Below are 17,350 nucleotides of genomic sequence, written 5' to 3'. Positions count from 1 at the left end.
CTGATAAAAGACTGGTTAAACATGCAGATTGCTGAGGCAATACCAGACTTGCTATTGAATCAAGTTGTCTAAGAGTAGGTCCTCAGATCAGTTTAACAAGCATTGCAGGTAATTCTGACGCCCACTAACATTTGAGACCACTAGTGGTTCTAGATAGAATTTTCCTTTTCTGGAAGACCTTCTTTAGGTCTTGAATCAAATTCAAACTTGCACCCCTTCTTCAGTCACTTTTTCTGGTGTGCTGCTTCCTCCAATGAAGTAAAATATTAACCAGAAAAAAAGAACAGGCTGAGAGGGACACATGCCTGTTAACAAAAGCATCAAGCCACTGACTTTTATTCCCATGAGCTCCTACTGTGATTATGTAAGCATGTCACATTCATTGCTCTTACCTACTTCCTAAGTTACTACTTGCCTAATAAGGAAAAGGGCAAGAAATAGAGTCCAAAAGACACTAAGAACACTAGCAGCAGCTTTCAAGTAAGGACTCGGTCAGGGTCTCACGACTTCTCCATTTCGTGTTTCATTTATATTGTCTTCGTGCTCCAGCAGCAAGGCTGACACATGCTTTGGGGTGGGAGCCTGGAGTATTTCTGCCAGATGGTTTGAGGTGACGTGTACTCCCAGAGCCCAAGTGACCCACCAGAAGGGACGTGTGAGACAGCAGGCAGAGGCTGTACATGGACGATCACACTCCCTCAGATGGCATCAGCCCCATGCTTTATCCTTTGACTCCCCCGATCCTCAAGGCCAAGTGGGGTGCCCCTGCTGAATGCTCCAGAGAACTGTGGGCCTCTCCTACCACGGCTCTTAATGCACTGTTCCATAACTGGCTTCTCACCTGGACACAGCCACCCTGCTCTCCTTGTAAGCTTTAGTTGGGCTTGTCCTTGAGTGTGTGAGGTAGGAATAGGAGAGTGTGTTCCTGTGTATGTTGCAATCTTTAGGCTCAGGAAACAAGGAGTTAGGCCGGAATCCTGACATGTGCACTCATTGGTACTCACCATTCCATTCTATTTAATTGCTTTGAGCCAGACAGCCTGTTTTCTTTACCACAAAATATACTAATCATTTTTTAAAGCCTCATGTTTAAGAAGACAGCAAAGAACATCACTTCAAAAGGCAACTTTTTTTTTTTTTTTTTGGCATCAATGAATATGCACTTAGAAATTTACAGAGAACTTTTTTCACTTTGTATTTGCTCCACAGCATTCTAGCCAAGAGTACAAAATAGGAGATCTTCGAGCAGCACATGAAGATGGCCCAGGAGCCTTCGGCCATCCAGAGAAGCAGAGCAGCACCTAAATCTCCATACACTTCCCAGTATAACTACTAAGAACACACTAGACCCTTGGCATTAGGGGATTTATCATGTCCAGTTCTGTTATCTGGGAATGACTCCAAGGGTTTGTGACAAGCTTTTGAAACATAAGTGCTAAGACTGGAGTGTGGACAAGTCACTGAGCTAATGAAGAACAGACCCACTGTCTGCTTGGCTCTGCTATTTTGTACTTGTCTTCACATGCGGGGAAACTTCGTTAACTGTGCCCACAAATCAGAGAAATTCGCAAAGGACTAGACAATGTTTTGCCTGTGAACGTCAGAGGCAACTGGAAATCAACTAGCTTCATACACAGGCAGGTTTGTTTCCAGGAGAAAGGGACCAAAGCATAGAAGGAGAAGATAAGAGAACTTTTCAGGTGATGGCCATATCTCATCATATCCTCTCTGTGTGGAGTCTGCTTGTCACAAAAACCTTGACCCTACATCAAGTTAAACCTTAACAAAGGGAAGATACAGGCATCAAATAAAAGGTACTTACTTGTTTGAAAGGCAGCCATGAGGGAGAAATGAACTTAAAAAAAAAAAAAATTCCAAGCTGGTTTCAACAGTACTTTGTTTCAACAAGGAAATGTTTCTAACCACATTTTGTACCCCTTCCTTATCAACTCCAGACTACCACTGCCCATTTTCCAAAACTGTGTATCACACACATCCGGGTCTTGTGCTTTGGAGCTGCCTCTCAGGCAATTTTAGCCAGCCATTTCTCCAAGTCCTGGATGTCAGCAGAGCCCGCATCCCCTCTTCCACCCTTGGCACTGCACTCCAAGAACTCCACTTTGAGGGCCAACTGTGAGAATTCAAACTCTTTGCCTTTCTTCCCCAGCTGAGCAGGGGCAGTGCTGGAACTGTCCAGTGTGCTAGGGGCAGCAGAACGGGTAACTCGTAAGGTGTTGCTGTGGGGCAAAAGGAAACAAGTCAGGAGGCAATATTTTTATATAGCAATTAAATCATATTAGTTTCTAAACATTTCAGCACTCATTTAAAACTTAACCATAGAATTGCCAATTATGCTATTAAGATTGCTGAATAATCCTTTGCATTTATAAGTCCCTCTCTTGGACAGAGAGGTGAGGTAGGTTAGTGGGAGAGGGGGTTGGACGTCACAGGGCTAGAGGGCAGGTCAGCAGTGGACCAGGTCACACCAACTTTCTTCCAGCCCAGGGCCCCCTTCTAAGAGGATCTCCTGAATGATGCTATTTAAAAATATATTTTTAAAATACATGCTATAAGTGTTATAAAAACATAAGTTTCTGAAAGTTAAGTGTGGGTAGATAGGGTATGTATTTTTATCTTGAGTCTATTTGGATATGGAGTTTAGAAATCCACAAACTCCAGATGCTCATATCTAACTGGGGCACAATTACTATTACCCAACCTCTTTAACCACCAAAACTTCCCAATGTAAGTCCCCTACTGCCACCTGCTGGTCCTAATAAAGGGTGCATAAGCAACACTCATTTGCCGGCCTCCCCTTCCCTTTCTGCTATCCAGAAGCAGGAATGCATGCTGCCAATCTTCTTTCTTACAAAATAAAGCATTTCTTTTTCTGTGAAGTTGCTTCAAAATTAGTGAAGAATCCACAGACAAAACTAAGCAATACCTTGTTTAGGAACGAACACACACACACACAAACTATAGAAGTATTTTTAAAAAATAATACAAAACTGGATATTGGTAACCTCCTGAGGGAAAAGCTTTTGGGGAGAAAAATGGGCCTTCTAGGCATGGTGGTGAGTACATAGGTACTCATTTTAATATTTTTTAAGCTTAATGCATGTGAGTTTCATATGTAAGATATTTTACAATAAAAAATTTTTAAGGAAAAAAAGTATGTATTCAGCTTTTGCCATAAGGCCATGTAAATATAGTATACCTTGCTATTCAGAGACTATGAAATGCCTCAAAGCTAACAGGACCTAATTCTCATAAATCTGAAATTAAACTAAAATTAGTCATATTCCTAGTTTTAACTGATGTTAACCTTTACAACTTTTCAACATTTCGTTTCACTGCCTTTTAATAAAGCTTGCCTTCTGTATTGTTTTTCTCTAAGTCTACAGAGTGAAAAGCAAACAGCCTATGGAAAATGTATTTTAACCAGGGGAAGACTTGGACTGTACTGTTAAAAATAACCAAAGACTGATTCACAAATAACATTATGACAGCTTTGGCTTCCCCAAAACAATTCCCAACAATTGCAAGAGAATTTTTAGAAAAAACCCAACCATCGAATTGTTCCAATGTCCCTATTAACCTAACGGCAAGCAATAGATACAATCCAAGAAAGTGAGCATCAAGAGCCCAGGACAGGGTGATAAACTCGCAGCTCCAGAGGGAAAGGAACCACTGAAAATGGCATAGGCAGGGCCGGCAGAATTGTTCTGCAAAGAGCCAGAAATTAAATATTTTGTCACATATTTTTCCTCTGTTTTCTACCTGCCCTTTAAAAATGTCGATTTACTCTTGGCTTGCAAGCCCAGGCAGGAGTTTGCCAATGCCCGAAGCTGACTAGATTCTACTAGACTCTAAGCTCCTGAGTACAGGAACACATTTCCTCCTACAGCTGCTCCCGACTGCAGGCTTGGCATCTACTAGATGCACTACAGGTGCTTCTTAAATGAATAAGGGAGTCAGTAAATCATAGTGAGGAGCCAAGATTCTAAAAGTTGAATTTGTACAGTTTTTCCTCATCAGATCCTTTTCAAGGCCTTACACAAAAGCAATAGGAAAACATAACTTGCTTTACTATAAATGTTGATCATTTCTTCTAAGCCAGCTTTTGGCTAGCTCTTACAAACTGGCATAACACAGGAGACATGCTAGATGCCTTAAAATTCAAAAGCTCAATTTATAAACTTTGAAACACTCAAAGCAGGATATATAATATTGCCAAGTACTTTAATAATCTAAGAAGCTACAATATAGTATCAAAGACTTGCAGTCTTCCTCGGTGTTCTGTTCTTATTCTGTCAATAATAATTTCCAAAGTGGCTTTTAAATGTTTTAATTTCTTTTTTCCTGATTCTCAGTTTTTATTTTTTATTATTTACATGTATCCTTAAATACCGCTCCACATGCATTATTGAGTGGTGAACAAACACTTCCACTCACTGAAATAACACCGTTCTCAAGTTGGCATGTAAAATGTTTTAGCTTCTAAAACCTTTCAACTATGAATGATTTAGTAACAATGGTAAAATACATTGAGTTTATGGTTTCAAAAAAATCTTTCCATGAAATTGTAAAATATAAGCATCCCAGTAAGTTTCTGTGATTCCATTATTTTGTAAATTATTTAACAAGTATGTATCACACTAATCTTCAGTCTATAATTGTGATAATCACATACAACCAAACAAAAGAAACGTGCATATGCTGCTTACAGTCTAAGTGTTAAGATATATAATTAACCAACAGGCCTCTTTCCCACTTACAGTTCTTTCTCCAGCTGCTGCTGAATTAACTTTGCTGATTTTGCCATTGCAATATCTGTAAAGAAATAAAGACACTGTTGTAGTTTAAATGAGAATGGGTTTTTTCCCAAGACTTCTTACACAGAAGGAAAATTCCTACTTAAACCAGTAAGTTTCTTTCCTCTTTTTAAAAAAAAAAATACCTTTTTTACTAGTTCCTTCTCTATCAAAGTAAGCTTTATACTTGCACTAGGGGCTTTCCCAAGATAATGCTTATAAACATATTATGCTGGTGACCCTAAAACTGACTTTAGCTTTCACTAAAGTTCTTCATACCTTACAGACCTTTCAATTCAATGCACATGTAAGTTTAGTCAGTTTAACAGAAAGAAAACCTACCAGTGCTGTGATTGTGAGAAGTGCCTTCACACACCAAAAGACAATGCCCTACCTGTCATTTAAAAGTCAACTTAGCATGTTTCCAGTTGATACTAAGATGATACGTTTAAAGCATTAAGTGTACTAAAGGTAAGAAACAAGCCCTGGTTTGGCACAAAGCCCATGGCAAATAAACAATAACTCCCTTCCTTATACTCAATCAGAGAAATAAAGAGGTCAGGTAATGATGCTAATAACTGCATTCCTGATAAGGCATTATCAATATTAACTGGTCACTTCTGAGAAATGCCTTGGACTCGTCATAGAATCAGAATTTCAGATGTGAAATTCTGAAGAGATCCACCAGTCTATCTTATTGTACAGGTCACCGAACTGAAGCCCAGTTTTATTGGGGATTACTGGAAAGTTTTCAATGGTTATCAGGTTAAAAGAAAACAACTTCAGCAAACTCCCCTTGATAAAATGTGCTGCTGACCTGCGGTTTGGCTGGGCATGGTGGCTCACGCCTGTAATCCCAGCACTTTGGGAGGCCGAGGCGGGCAGATCACAAGGTCAGGAGATCGAGACCATCCTGGCTAACATGGTGAAACCCCATCTCTACTAAAAATACAAAAAATTAGCCGGGCGCAGTTGTGGGCGCCTGTAGTCCCAGCTACTCGGGAGGCTGAGGCAGGAGAATGGCGTGAACCCAGGAGGCAGAGTTTGCAGTGTCCCAAGATCGTACCACTGCACTCCAACCTGGGTGACAGAGTGAGACTCTGTCTCAAAAAAAAAGGAAAAAAATGTGCTGTACAGTAAACTTGTTAAACTTCTTTGAAAGCAGAGACTCCCTCCTTCAAAATTGTGCATCTGATATCACATATTGTCAATCTGATGAACCTAACTTGGTAAGGTAAAATAATTTATAATTGGAAAAAACACTGTATCAAAGAAAAATCAGTTAGCAGTCTCTTGGTTGTCATTCCTTGGTCTTCTGGTTAGAAGACTGGTGAAAAGGTAGGAGTAGAAATAAATTTTAAGATTAAAAATCCTTCAATTTATAGTTCTTTATAGCAATTATCTCTCATCCTCAATAACAACTGTAAATAATGGAAATAATTCTTAGTAGCAGCAATCCCCAAAAAACTCAATTATTATTGCAAGAAAACATGACGGCACCTTGCTTATTGCAGGCTATCAAGAATGATGGTGTGTTCTTCAGACCCATACTGTCAATGAGGACTTGATACAAAAACTCAGCCACATCTTTCACCTCTCGCTGGAATGCTGCACTATCCACAACAAACACAATAGCCCTGGTGGGAGAAAAAAAGAAAAACTGGCACGTGAACATGTAGCAGGACATCATTATCTTGAAAAACTATCCTGAATTTCTTCAAAGTCAGTCTTGGTGATTAACATTCAGCAGACACACATGCAGGTCTGTGCATATGTTATCATACAACACAAATCCTCATTTAACAAGGAACTATTGAGTGCTACTGTGTATCAATGACTGAAGCTGAAAAAAGACAGTAAGAAATGATGCCTGTCTTCCAAGACAAATCATCATATAGAGAACCACAGAAAAATGCCAAGACAGAACTATGCACACGTGTAACAGGAATAAAGAGAAAGATCATTTAAATGAGACCAGGTCAAAGGTAACTTTAAGGAGAATGTAACAGTTGAGTTGAATCTTAGACCAAAAATTGGGACACAGACTGTCTGGAAAGTACAGGTTGAGTATCCCCAATCCAAAAATCCAAAATCTAAAATCTAAAACATTTCTGGTTCCAAGCATTATGGATAAGGGATACTCAGTCTACAGTATGTTCAAGGCACAAATACATGAAACAAATTCCCTGGGGAAGTCAAGGTAAGCTGGTGCACAGGGAGATGGGGAAATGAAGGAGAACCGAGTCAGACAGCGAAGTGTGACACAACGACCTGTGGAGTTCATGCTTTTCTGTCTTATGAAGAATACTGGTGCATAAATGGAAGACAAAGCAATCTTAGAGGGCGCTTGAACTAGAAGCACAGTGACCAGGTAGGGCGTCACTTAACACAGCCATAGTGGGACCCCTCATGTGACAGAAAAAAAGAAATATCAAAGCTAAAGTGCAGCAGCCCAGGGAAACGGTAGACAACAGGTCTTAGGGGGCCGGGTGTGTGGTGCCTCACGCCTGTAATCTCAGCACCTGGGGGGCTGAGACGGGCAGATCGCTTGAGGTCAGGAGTTCGAGACGAGTCTGGGCAACATGATGAAACCCAATCTCTATTAAAAATATAACAATTAGCCAGATATGGTGGCGGGAGCCTGTAATCCCAGCTACTTGAGAGGCTGAGGCAGATGAGTTGCTTGAACCCAGAAGGCAAAGGTTGCAGTGAACGGAGATCATGCCACTACACTCCAGCCTGGGCGACAAAGCGAGACTCCATCTCAAAAAAAAAACAACAAAATACCAGCCTTATGGGCAAGGGTTTGAATGCCCAGGTGGAGATAAGAGACATGCAATGGCCAACACGCAGCTAGGGAGCTAGAACCGAACGCCCTGTACAAAGCCTACAACTTAAAATAGTCTTAGGGAGGTCGGGGCTTGCAAAAAAAGTTCCCTTAGAAACACCAGGCCTCCACTGCCTCCCACAGATACAGGGTATGAATTTATAGTCTCCAGGTATAAGACCTGCAAGGGGAAAGGTTTACGTAAAAATTGGGCCAGACTTATTGAAGCCCTATGGCCCCAACAGAAGGAATTATGAACTGCTTATGGAGCAAGGCTTTCATATCCTACAGGATTAAAGAAGACCAACCACAATATCAATGATGTGTCACTCTTGAAGAAAGGTTCTGGATCAAAAATTACAAGGCACAGAAGAAAATAATTATGAAGGAGAATAACTGGCACCCCAAAGAGAATAATCAGCACCCCAAAACTAGGATAATAAAGCTATCTATCTATAAAGTAAATGTTTAAAATTATTTAAGAAAATACTACAAACTACAATAAAGAATAAAATAATATAAAAAGAAACAGGCTGGTTTGAAAAGGTAAGTATTTTAGACAAATATAGTAAATGATATTAATAAATCAATGGAAAAGTTAAGCAGAGATTATGCTCAGCTGAAAAGAATATAATAAACTAGAAAACAAATCTGAGGGAATCTTACAATAAGCGAGGTAGAAAGATTTGTAAGATATGATAGAGAGGAAATAAGAAAGGCAGAATAATAAGGTTCAATAACATTCATAAGATTTCCAGAGCGTGAGAAATGATAATGGGGGAAACAGCACTACCTGGAGAAACGATGGTGAGAATTTTCCAAAACTGAGGAGAATCTTTGGTCTGGAACAGCACACCCGAATTCCAAGAATGATAAAGCTAAATCCATCCTTAAACAGAAGAAAATCTATCCCTGGATAGGTCAAATCAGGCAGACTTACTACAGTGAGATGACAATTAGACTGACTGGCAACAGCATTCTCATCTGCAACAGATGAATGATGTCAGGAGTCATGCGGCTGCCACCCAGGACTCTGCACTCAGCTAAAACAGTCATTCCAAAATGCGGGCCAAATAGAGATACAAATGAACAAAGACTGAAAACATTTGACTACTCATCACCCTCTCTGGAAACACTTCTAAAAGATATACTCAGTGAGAGAAAACTGAATCTAAAGAGAAGTAAAATTCAAGAAGCAGTGGGGAGCAAAAGACCATAAACATAACATCCTGGTAATTCTTATCACTGAATGTAAGAGAAAAAAAAAGTATGGTTGGGGGTTAAAAAGGAACATAAATAAAAGGAAGATGTGAGGAAGATCAAAGTTGGAGTGTTTCAGGTTCAGGAAAAGGAAACTGCTATTATTGGTTTCAGACACTCAAATAAGCAATGTTTTAAAAGTGGGGGAGGGGATGACGATAAGAACAGCAATAGCATATGTTCAAATCAGGAGAGGGAAAATAGCCACTAGGGAAACCTGGCAAAGCAAGACAGCAGAATTAAAAAAAGTCACATACCAATATAGTAAATGTCTTTTCAACTTGCATGTATCATTATTATAATGTATTTGAACTAAGTTTTATCTTCATATTTTGCATGTTTTATTTACCCAAAATACATGAATCACAGAGTAGTTATACTGCAAATCATAAAATATTTAGAACTGGCAATAGAAAAAGAAAAAAAATTAATTGGAAATAAAAACCCAATTATGGCAAAATTTACCAGTTCTAGATTTGTCTCAATTATCCAAGGAATAAAAATCACATTCTTATCTGTGACAAATTGTTCATCACCACCATCTTGTGGGCAAAGATGCAATAATGAAATTTCAGTCTAGCCATCTTCAATAAAAGGCAAAGAATCAACTACTTCATTCCATCAAAACTAAAATGCTGCCAATTAAAAGACATTATTTTAGTGACTGCTAAGAGAAAATATTGCCAATTAAACTATGACACCATCAACTGTAAGATATATTCCAAATTCAGAGATAATAAAATGTGTCTTCAAATCAGTGAAATGTGGCATACTGATTTCCTCTTCAGTTTTTATTAATGTTAGAGACCAAAAAAGAAGCATCTGAAACTGCAGCATAAGACTTTTAGGGAAGAACTTAAGAATCAATAACACCAGGGCACACACTAAAAGAAATATGGAAATACTGTTCTGTACTTCTTGAAACATCAATTTTAGGTTTTGAGAATATATATGGGCTGGGCGCAGTGGTTCACGCCTGTAATCCCAACACTTTGGGAGGCCGAGGCCAGTGGAGCTCGAGACCAGCCTGGCCAACATGGTGAAACCCCGTCTCTACTAAAAATATAAAAAATTAGCAGGGTGTGGTGGCGTGTGCCTGTAATCCCAGCTACTCAGTAGGCTGAGGCAGGAGAATCGCTTGAACCCAGGAGGTGGAAGTTGCAGTGAGCCAAGATAACACCACTGCACTTCAGCCAGGGTGACAGAATGAGACTCTTGTCTCAAAAAAAACCAAAAACTATATATATAAATGATGTTGGCATTTAATAACTTCTAGGATTCAGCCCAGCTTTAAAATTCTTTTTTCAGATTTTAATAGTCATATACATTATTAAATTCATCTTCAGAATAAATGCAAACATTTAGTAACAATGACAAGGGTTAACATTTCCTAAACACTAAAAAACACTTTTTAAGCATTTTAATCCCATAAAATCCTCATAATCCAGGTGAAGGTGGACTTGTAAGCCAGAACTGGCTGACCCCAAGGTCACCTCAAGGCCTACCAAAGGATACCAAGCTGCCTCCCAAACACCACCGGAGCAAATCACATGAGTGGCTTTGATATACAGATACAGACCTAGACAAGCCCATTTCACTTCTTTCCTTCTTACCTGGCTGAAGACTTAAACCGCTCTAGGAACTGAAGCCTCAAACTCTCATGGCCGGGGAGGTCAATCAAGGTCAGACTATTGCCCTGGGGATGGCAGCAATAACATTAATGTTTCAGTAGAGTTCCACGTTCACAGTATAAACCTTTAGTATCATATTTTGGCTACCAGACTGGTACCTAATCAATTAATCAAACAAATGTTCACAGAGCATCTTCTACTCATAAAACACTAGTCAACGTTCCGGGGATGTAACAGTGGCCAAAGACACAGTTCCTGGTCTAGCAAAATTTATGAGAAAGGTGAACATAAAGTAAAATTACACATAAATATAAAATGGGAACGTTGATAAATGTTCTGAGGGTACAGGAGAAGCCTGTCTGGGGGTGTCAGGGAAGCATGATCTACCTGAGTCAGCTTGGGAGATAAACCAGTGTGAGTACAGCGAAGTAGGAGTACAGTATGAATATAAGCAAAAATGTGAAAACAGTAACAAATACTCATAAACTAATAATGTAATATAAGAACTTACAATTGTTCATAGAGCTTATTACTCTTACTGGGATCTCCAATCTTTATAACAAAGTACACTTTAATCATTTCCACGCTTAATCTAATTTTTAAAATATTTATCTTCCAGACACATCATTTATTTGTTCCAACTCGATCAGTATTTGTATCAATTCTGGAGCCCCTATTGAGCAAATCTATGATGCACCCTAGTAAGTTCTATTCACCATTCCAGGCCGCCATTCTTGAATATAAGGTCAAGGCCTGGAATGGGAATAGAGCTTATATTCAGTGCAATTGTGGCTGTGCTCAACAATAAGACTCTCAGATGTGGCCTGGTACATGCAGCAGACCCACTGATCATTTCTTAGATGTTCTACGTTATCCACAGCCAACCATACCCACAGTTCAGAAGCAGACAATCTGTACAGGTTTAACACAATTCCAGCTGGGTTTATTATGACCTTACCTTTCACATAGCCTGTGCATTTCTTTATAGACAAATATAAATGTTTTTTATTAGTCCCTCTCTTTTTTTTAAGGACTGTTAAGAGTCTGGAGACCCCAGGTTGGGACTTATTGCTCCATTTCAAAAGCAACACTACACCACATACCCTAAGCAATTCGGAAGATACATTACTAGGTACATTATTGTCTAAAGAGATGAGATCGAAAACGTAAGGGGGTAGGAGGAAGAGTGAAGAAGGAAGGGAAAAATGCTCTAAATATTCAGTAGAAATAGAGATAGAATAGAAATATAGACTAACAGAAGCCACATATGTAATTCTAAATATTCCAGTAACCATAATAAAAAAGTAAAAAGAGATTGGTAAAATTAATTTTAATAGTTATTTAATCTAATATATCCAAAATATTACCTTTTAACATGTAATGAAAAAAAGAAAGTATTAATGATACTTTACATTCTTTTTTTCCATACTAAGTCTTCAAGATCTGGTGTGTACTTCACATTTATAGCATGCCTCAATTTGGACTAGTCCTAGTTTATAGCTCAACAGTCACATGTGGCCATTGGCTGCATATTAGAAGGTACAGATCTAAAGTGTATCCTAGAATATCCTACGTTAAAAATCTAGTGCAGGTACCAGATGACCTTCCAAACCTGGAATTTCAAAATCTGAATCCTTGGGAGTTTAGAAAGGTCTGGGCCACAAAGAGTGTCATCATTGAAAAAAATATATATCTCTCTCTAAGATATTTACAAATATGTCCCTTTATCTTTCTTTACAATCTTTAATTCTGGAGGCCTGAGAAAGGGGAAAGAAGACAGAAGAAGAAAAGGTCTCAAATCACAATTCTAATTCATCCATCTATCCATCCACCCACACCCTCCAACCAGCCCTCACTCCACTCACTCACCAAAACTTATTACATGGCTGGGCGCAGTGGCTCACGCCTGTAATCCCAGCACTTTGGGAGGCCGAGGTGGGAGGATCACTTGAGGTCAGGAGTTCAAGACCAGCCTGGCCAACATGGTGAAACCCCATCTCTACTAAAAATACAAAAATTAGCCAGGCATGATGGTGGGTGCCTATAATCCCAGCTACTCAGGAGGCTGAGGCAGGAGAATCGCTTCAACTCCAAAGGCAGAGGTTGCAGTAAGCTAAGATCACGCCACTGCACTCCAGCCTGGGCAACACAGTGAGACTGTTTCTCAAAAACAAGCAAATAAACAAACAAACTTATTACGCATTACAATTCGTTTGGTCTCGCTCTATCGCCCAGGCTGGAGTGCAGTGGCACAATCTTGGTTCACTGCAACCTTCACCACCCGGGTTCAAGTGATTCTCATGCCTCTGCCTCCCGAGTAGCTGGGATTACAGGCACCTGCCACCATACCAGGCTGATTTTTGCATTTTTAGTAGAGACGGGATTTAATTATGTTGGCCAGGCTGGTCTTGAACGCCTGACCTCAAGTGATCTGCCTGCCTCGGCCTCCCAAAGTGCTGGGATTACAGGCATGAGCCACCAAGCCAGGACCCGTGATTCCTTATATTTGAAATATACTCCTATATACTCTGCAAGATATCCATTGCAGCACTGCTTGTAAAAACAAAGGTTATGATAACAAAACTAAATGTCTATTAACACGGTCCTGATTAAGTAAGAATTTAATTGTGTGGTATAGCAACAGAGTGGAGTACTATGCAGCTCATAAACCAACCAGGTGGTACTACGTATACAAATATAGGAGAATAAGAAAAGCCCAAGTCGTATCAGCTGTATGAAAAAAAATAATGGGCAGAACAGTATTTAAAAAGAAAAAACAATAAAGGATATACAGACATGTTTATATAAGCACAGAACATCTGGAAGGCTACACACAAAAAAAGTAAGTTACTGCTTCTAAGGAGAAGATGGGGTAGTGGGGAACGGAAAGCAAAAATTACTTTTCACCAAATATCCTTTCTAACCTTTTGAATTTTTGTACCACGTGCATGTATTACCTATTCAAAACATAAAAGGTTTAATGCCCACTCTTAAGAACTCACTGTAAAGTTGGAAAGAAGACACAGAAACAAAAAATAAGAATAAAATGTGATATAACATTACTGTACATTAAGGTACAACAATGCAGAGGAGGGCATGATTAAATCTACTGTACAGATTGTCAAGAGCAGAATTTGTCACAAAGAATATGTTTCTCCATAAAAATAAGCTACAAATGGTACTTACATCCTCAGATGAACTCATCCTAAAAATGTCCTTAACTGACACACCACAGTAAAGTAAGACTGTCAGACTCCAAAACTCCACAAACATCTTACCCTGTTATTGTTGACTCTGTATACAGCAGAGCTGTCAGTAATGGAAGTCTGAGTGTCTCTGTAAAGGCCTGTTAACAACTGTAAAAAAAACAAGATGGGAGATATTCAACATTTTAATAGCAAACCAAAATTGAGTTATATTATTCTAAGTCTCCCAGGTGTAAGGTTAAGTAAATGAATGCTGCTTGCAATAGGTGAAAAAGACCATATTAATATTTTTTACCTGTAGAAAAAAAAATCGAATTAATTGCAACTTTTACTCCTTAATGGTATAAAAATAACATTATTCTCAAAAGACAGTTAGTGGCCAAATTTCCCAATCTTCTGTAAAGATTTTTAACCATCAAAAATGATTTGAAGCCTGGGCAATGTGGCGAAATCTCATCTCTACAAAAAATATAAAAAATTAGACGGGCTTAGTGTCGCACGCCTGTAGTCCCAGCTACTCGGAAGCTGAGGTGGGAGAATCATCTGAGTCCCAGAAGTCAAGGCTGCAATGAGCGGAGATCTCGCCACTGTACCCCAGCCTGGGCATTGGAGCGAGACCCTGCCTCAAAAAAAAAAAAAAAAAAAAAAAAAAGATTTGAGCTATTTCTTGAATGGAAGGGAAATAATTTATACTCTCAGAAAGAAAAGTTAAAAAGCAGAAAACCTCTCCTATTCACCATGTTAAAACACACTGTTAAAAATACTAAATGTATTAAAAATAAATATTAGTAAAAAGAAGCTAACTAGCCCACTATGTCAAAGAAGGATCATCCTGTGAAAAAGTGTCTTTGATAAACTCTCATAAGAATTTGTTAACCAAGGAATGATAAACTGTAGACCACTGGCTTCTGTGCTTTCTGCTATTCTGGAATGAAACTAATTAAATAAAACCCTTAAATGTGATAAAGACTAAATATCAGCATCTGGCAAGGGCAAAAAAAAAAAAAGAAAGAAAAAAGAGGAAAAATGATCAACATTTCTCAATTATGGGTTTCTAAGAGTCTTTCTGTTCTCCCAAGTAAGTCAAGTAAATTTGGTAACTCTCAAATTTACCAGCATCAGCTTCTTTTAGAAAATAAACCATGAGATGACAGGAATACTGGGATGCTATACAATTTTCTATTAAGCTTAACAGGGGTGTAAATGAAATCATTTACCCTGACAAAGAGCAACGTTTTCCCGGAGTCACAAAGGCCAACAAGAAGAACAGCTCTCTGACTGCTCCTTCTGCTCCGGATTAACTTCCAGAAGACTGTGGAATAGAAAGAAAAACAACAGAAATTACGCCTTGGCAATCAGTATATGTGCATGGCTGGGGTGGGGAAATTCACAGAAGTCTGTGATGAAACACCTCATTCACCTGGAACTGACTTTTATCATAATGGTTACTATTGCTGTTGTTAGGGGCCCACTGAGCCGGGCGTGTCAACTGTCAACTTTTCTTTGCACTCCTTACTCTGACTGGGGACTCAAGTGCGATCTCACTACCTTGGTATAGGCTGAAAGTTGCTGTCAAGACCCTGAATCCTTGCACTGAGAACAGCGGAAGGTGGGGAATAGCGCACTCAAGCATGACAGGGAAGATGACGAAGAGCAATCCGCGCCCCAAAGACCAGGATGTAACTCCGGGGGTCGCCCGGGATCTCCCTTAACGCCCCGCTGCTGCCGCTGCTTCAGGCGAGAGGGTGGGGTGTAGACTGGGTGGGTCTCACCCTCCTGATGCCCTCAAGGCGCTCTCTCAGCCCGGACCTCTGCCCCGAACCCGCCATAACCACCGGCCGCCTTTTACCTAGCGTCAGCAGCACCGCAAGAACCGCCACCACTACTGACAACAGCGTTGGGTCCGTTTGCTGCAGCTCCTGCCGCAAGGAGTCTAGGTAGGGCTGGAAGGTGCCCCCAGCACCGCCGCCATCTGCCACCCGGCGCAAGTCCGCGGAAGCCATGGATGAGACGCGTGGTCTCTGTTACCGCAAAAGCGACGTGGCCCTACACTCTGCGCAGGCGCAGGGAGCAGAGCCTCACGCGAATGGTGGTTCCTAAGCCTTAGTCTCGCCCTCAGCCGCGGTGATCCCCAAGTGCCTGATGGGAGTTGTAGTTCTCTGGTACTCGGTCCTCCTGCAGAACGACAGGGGCAGACAGGTTATTGGTCGAGGGACACACACATCTTTGAAGATACGAGTCACTCGTCGTCACGTACGTTATGGCTGTTGAAAGAATGATGAAATCAATAAAATGAATGACTCCCGAAACTACCACTGAGGATTTCCTGACCGTCGCTAAGTGACGTGAGACTTGTGAAGAACTCAAGCATCCTACAAACATTTAATATTAATTTAATGTGGCAAGGGATGTGCCAGATGGATGCGCGGAGCGATGCGGGAATACATAATGGGACGCAGAGTCCATCATGAGTTCAGAGAAAAGCTTCTGGAAATTCGAACTGAGTCCTGAAGAACGAGTTAGCATGTGCGAGTGGTTAAAGGAAAAAGAGGTGCTGTGCAGAAGAAAATGAGTATAAGAAATGATGTGCGTGGGAAAGCTAACTAATTCAGTGCCCCTACACTGTCAATCTAGGGCTGCAAACTCAAACGTCTGCATTAAAGGAAGCAACTAGGAAAGTCAACGCCCAGGAGAGCTGGGGCTGTTGAAAACTGCAGAGGTTATTTCTGCTGAAAGTGGGGCCGACCCTATTCAGCCAGGTAGGTGTTGTGGGACCTAGGTGGCCAGTTCTTCCAGTTTTCAAGAGAAGCAATAAAGGCAGGTTTTTATGGGAAGTTTTCCACTTTTGGAATTTTGGTAGGTAATTGAAAGCATTCAAAAACTTGTGGCCCAAATAAAACACCAAAAGTGGCCAACCTCGAGGGTCCCAGTTCACAGTCTCTGTCATTAAACAGGTTGTCATTGTTTTAAAATGTACACATGATTTAATTTAATTGTATGACTGAGTAGAGACACGAAGATGTCAGTGTCACTGAAAGATTGAAAAAAGTTACTACAGTTCCACATTGCCATTGAAAAAGTTGTCAGAATCAAAATGGAGTCACTTTATTTATTTATTTATTTAAATCAGAAAAATGGAGCTGGTGAAAGGCCGTGGAGGGAGGGTTCTCATGCACTAATGCCTGATGACAAAAACTGTCACAGAAGACTGCAAAAACCACAACCGTGCACAAAGGGCATCGCAACCTTACACACAAAAAATATGTCTGTGAGGACAGCTACCCAGCAACTGCCTGTCCAGCCTATTACTGATGCTATCCTTGCTGTTTGATCCTTGTAGCCGAGGATAATTATCTCAAAACAGTTATGGAATCTGACTCATTTTTTCTTTAAAAATCTTTGTCTTCCTTTACACCTCCCTGAATGTGCACATAGTTGAAATGGCATACATATTCCCACTGCAATGCCTACTCGTGAATAAATGTTATTTTCTTTTAGAGCCTCCCTCTCTGCTTGTCATTTAGCTTGATAACACTCAGGGCCACACAAAACCTCAACGTGCACAGGGACAAGGAAAAAGAGAGGAACTGGCATTGGACCTGGTGACTCACA

The 17,350-nt window shown here is 40.2% G+C and overlaps 1 protein-coding gene across 1 annotated transcript; it reads right to left on the bottom strand.

The window, feature by feature from the left end:
• Nucleotides 1-1,110: 1,110 nt before the first annotated feature.
• SRPRB (SRP receptor subunit beta) lies at nt 1,111-15,775 on the bottom strand. Its single transcript, XM_005545795.5, has 7 exons — nt 15,588-15,775; nt 14,956-15,050; nt 13,811-13,888; nt 10,515-10,597; nt 6,315-6,451; nt 4,779-4,833; nt 1,111-2,237 (listed from the first exon to the last, which is right to left on the bottom strand). Exons 1-7 carry the CDS (start codon nt 15,739-15,741, stop codon nt 2,024-2,026), a joined length of 816 nt encoding a protein of 271 aa, XP_005545852.3. The 5' UTR covers nt 15,742-15,775; the 3' UTR covers nt 1,111-2,023.
• Nucleotides 15,776-17,350: the final 1,575 nt, after the last annotated feature.

This window comes from Macaca fascicularis, chromosome 2 (genome assembly GCF_037993035.2).
Source record: "Macaca fascicularis isolate 582-1 chromosome 2, T2T-MFA8v1.1".
NCBI classification, from domain to species: Eukaryota; Metazoa; Chordata; class Mammalia; order Primates; family Cercopithecidae; genus Macaca; species Macaca fascicularis.
This window is presented reverse-complemented; position numbering and strand designations above follow the sequence as displayed.

What these genes read in the sequence shown, in the direction of transcription:
- SRPRB (XM_005545795.5), bottom strand. Translation starts at nt 15,741, where the DNA reads ATGGCTTCCGCGGACTTGCGCCGGGTGGCAGATGGCGGCGGTGCTGGG. An exon ending in ACAGAGTCAACAATAACAGG is followed by an intron (nt 10,598 to 13,810) that starts GTAAGATGTTTG and finishes TGCCATCCCCAG; the next exon opens with GGCAATAGTCTGACCTTGAT. An exon ending in CGGTTTAAGTCTTCAGCCAG is followed by an intron (nt 6,452 to 10,514) that starts GTAAGAAGGAAA and finishes TTCTCCCACCAG; the next exon opens with GGCTATTGTGTTTGTTGTGG.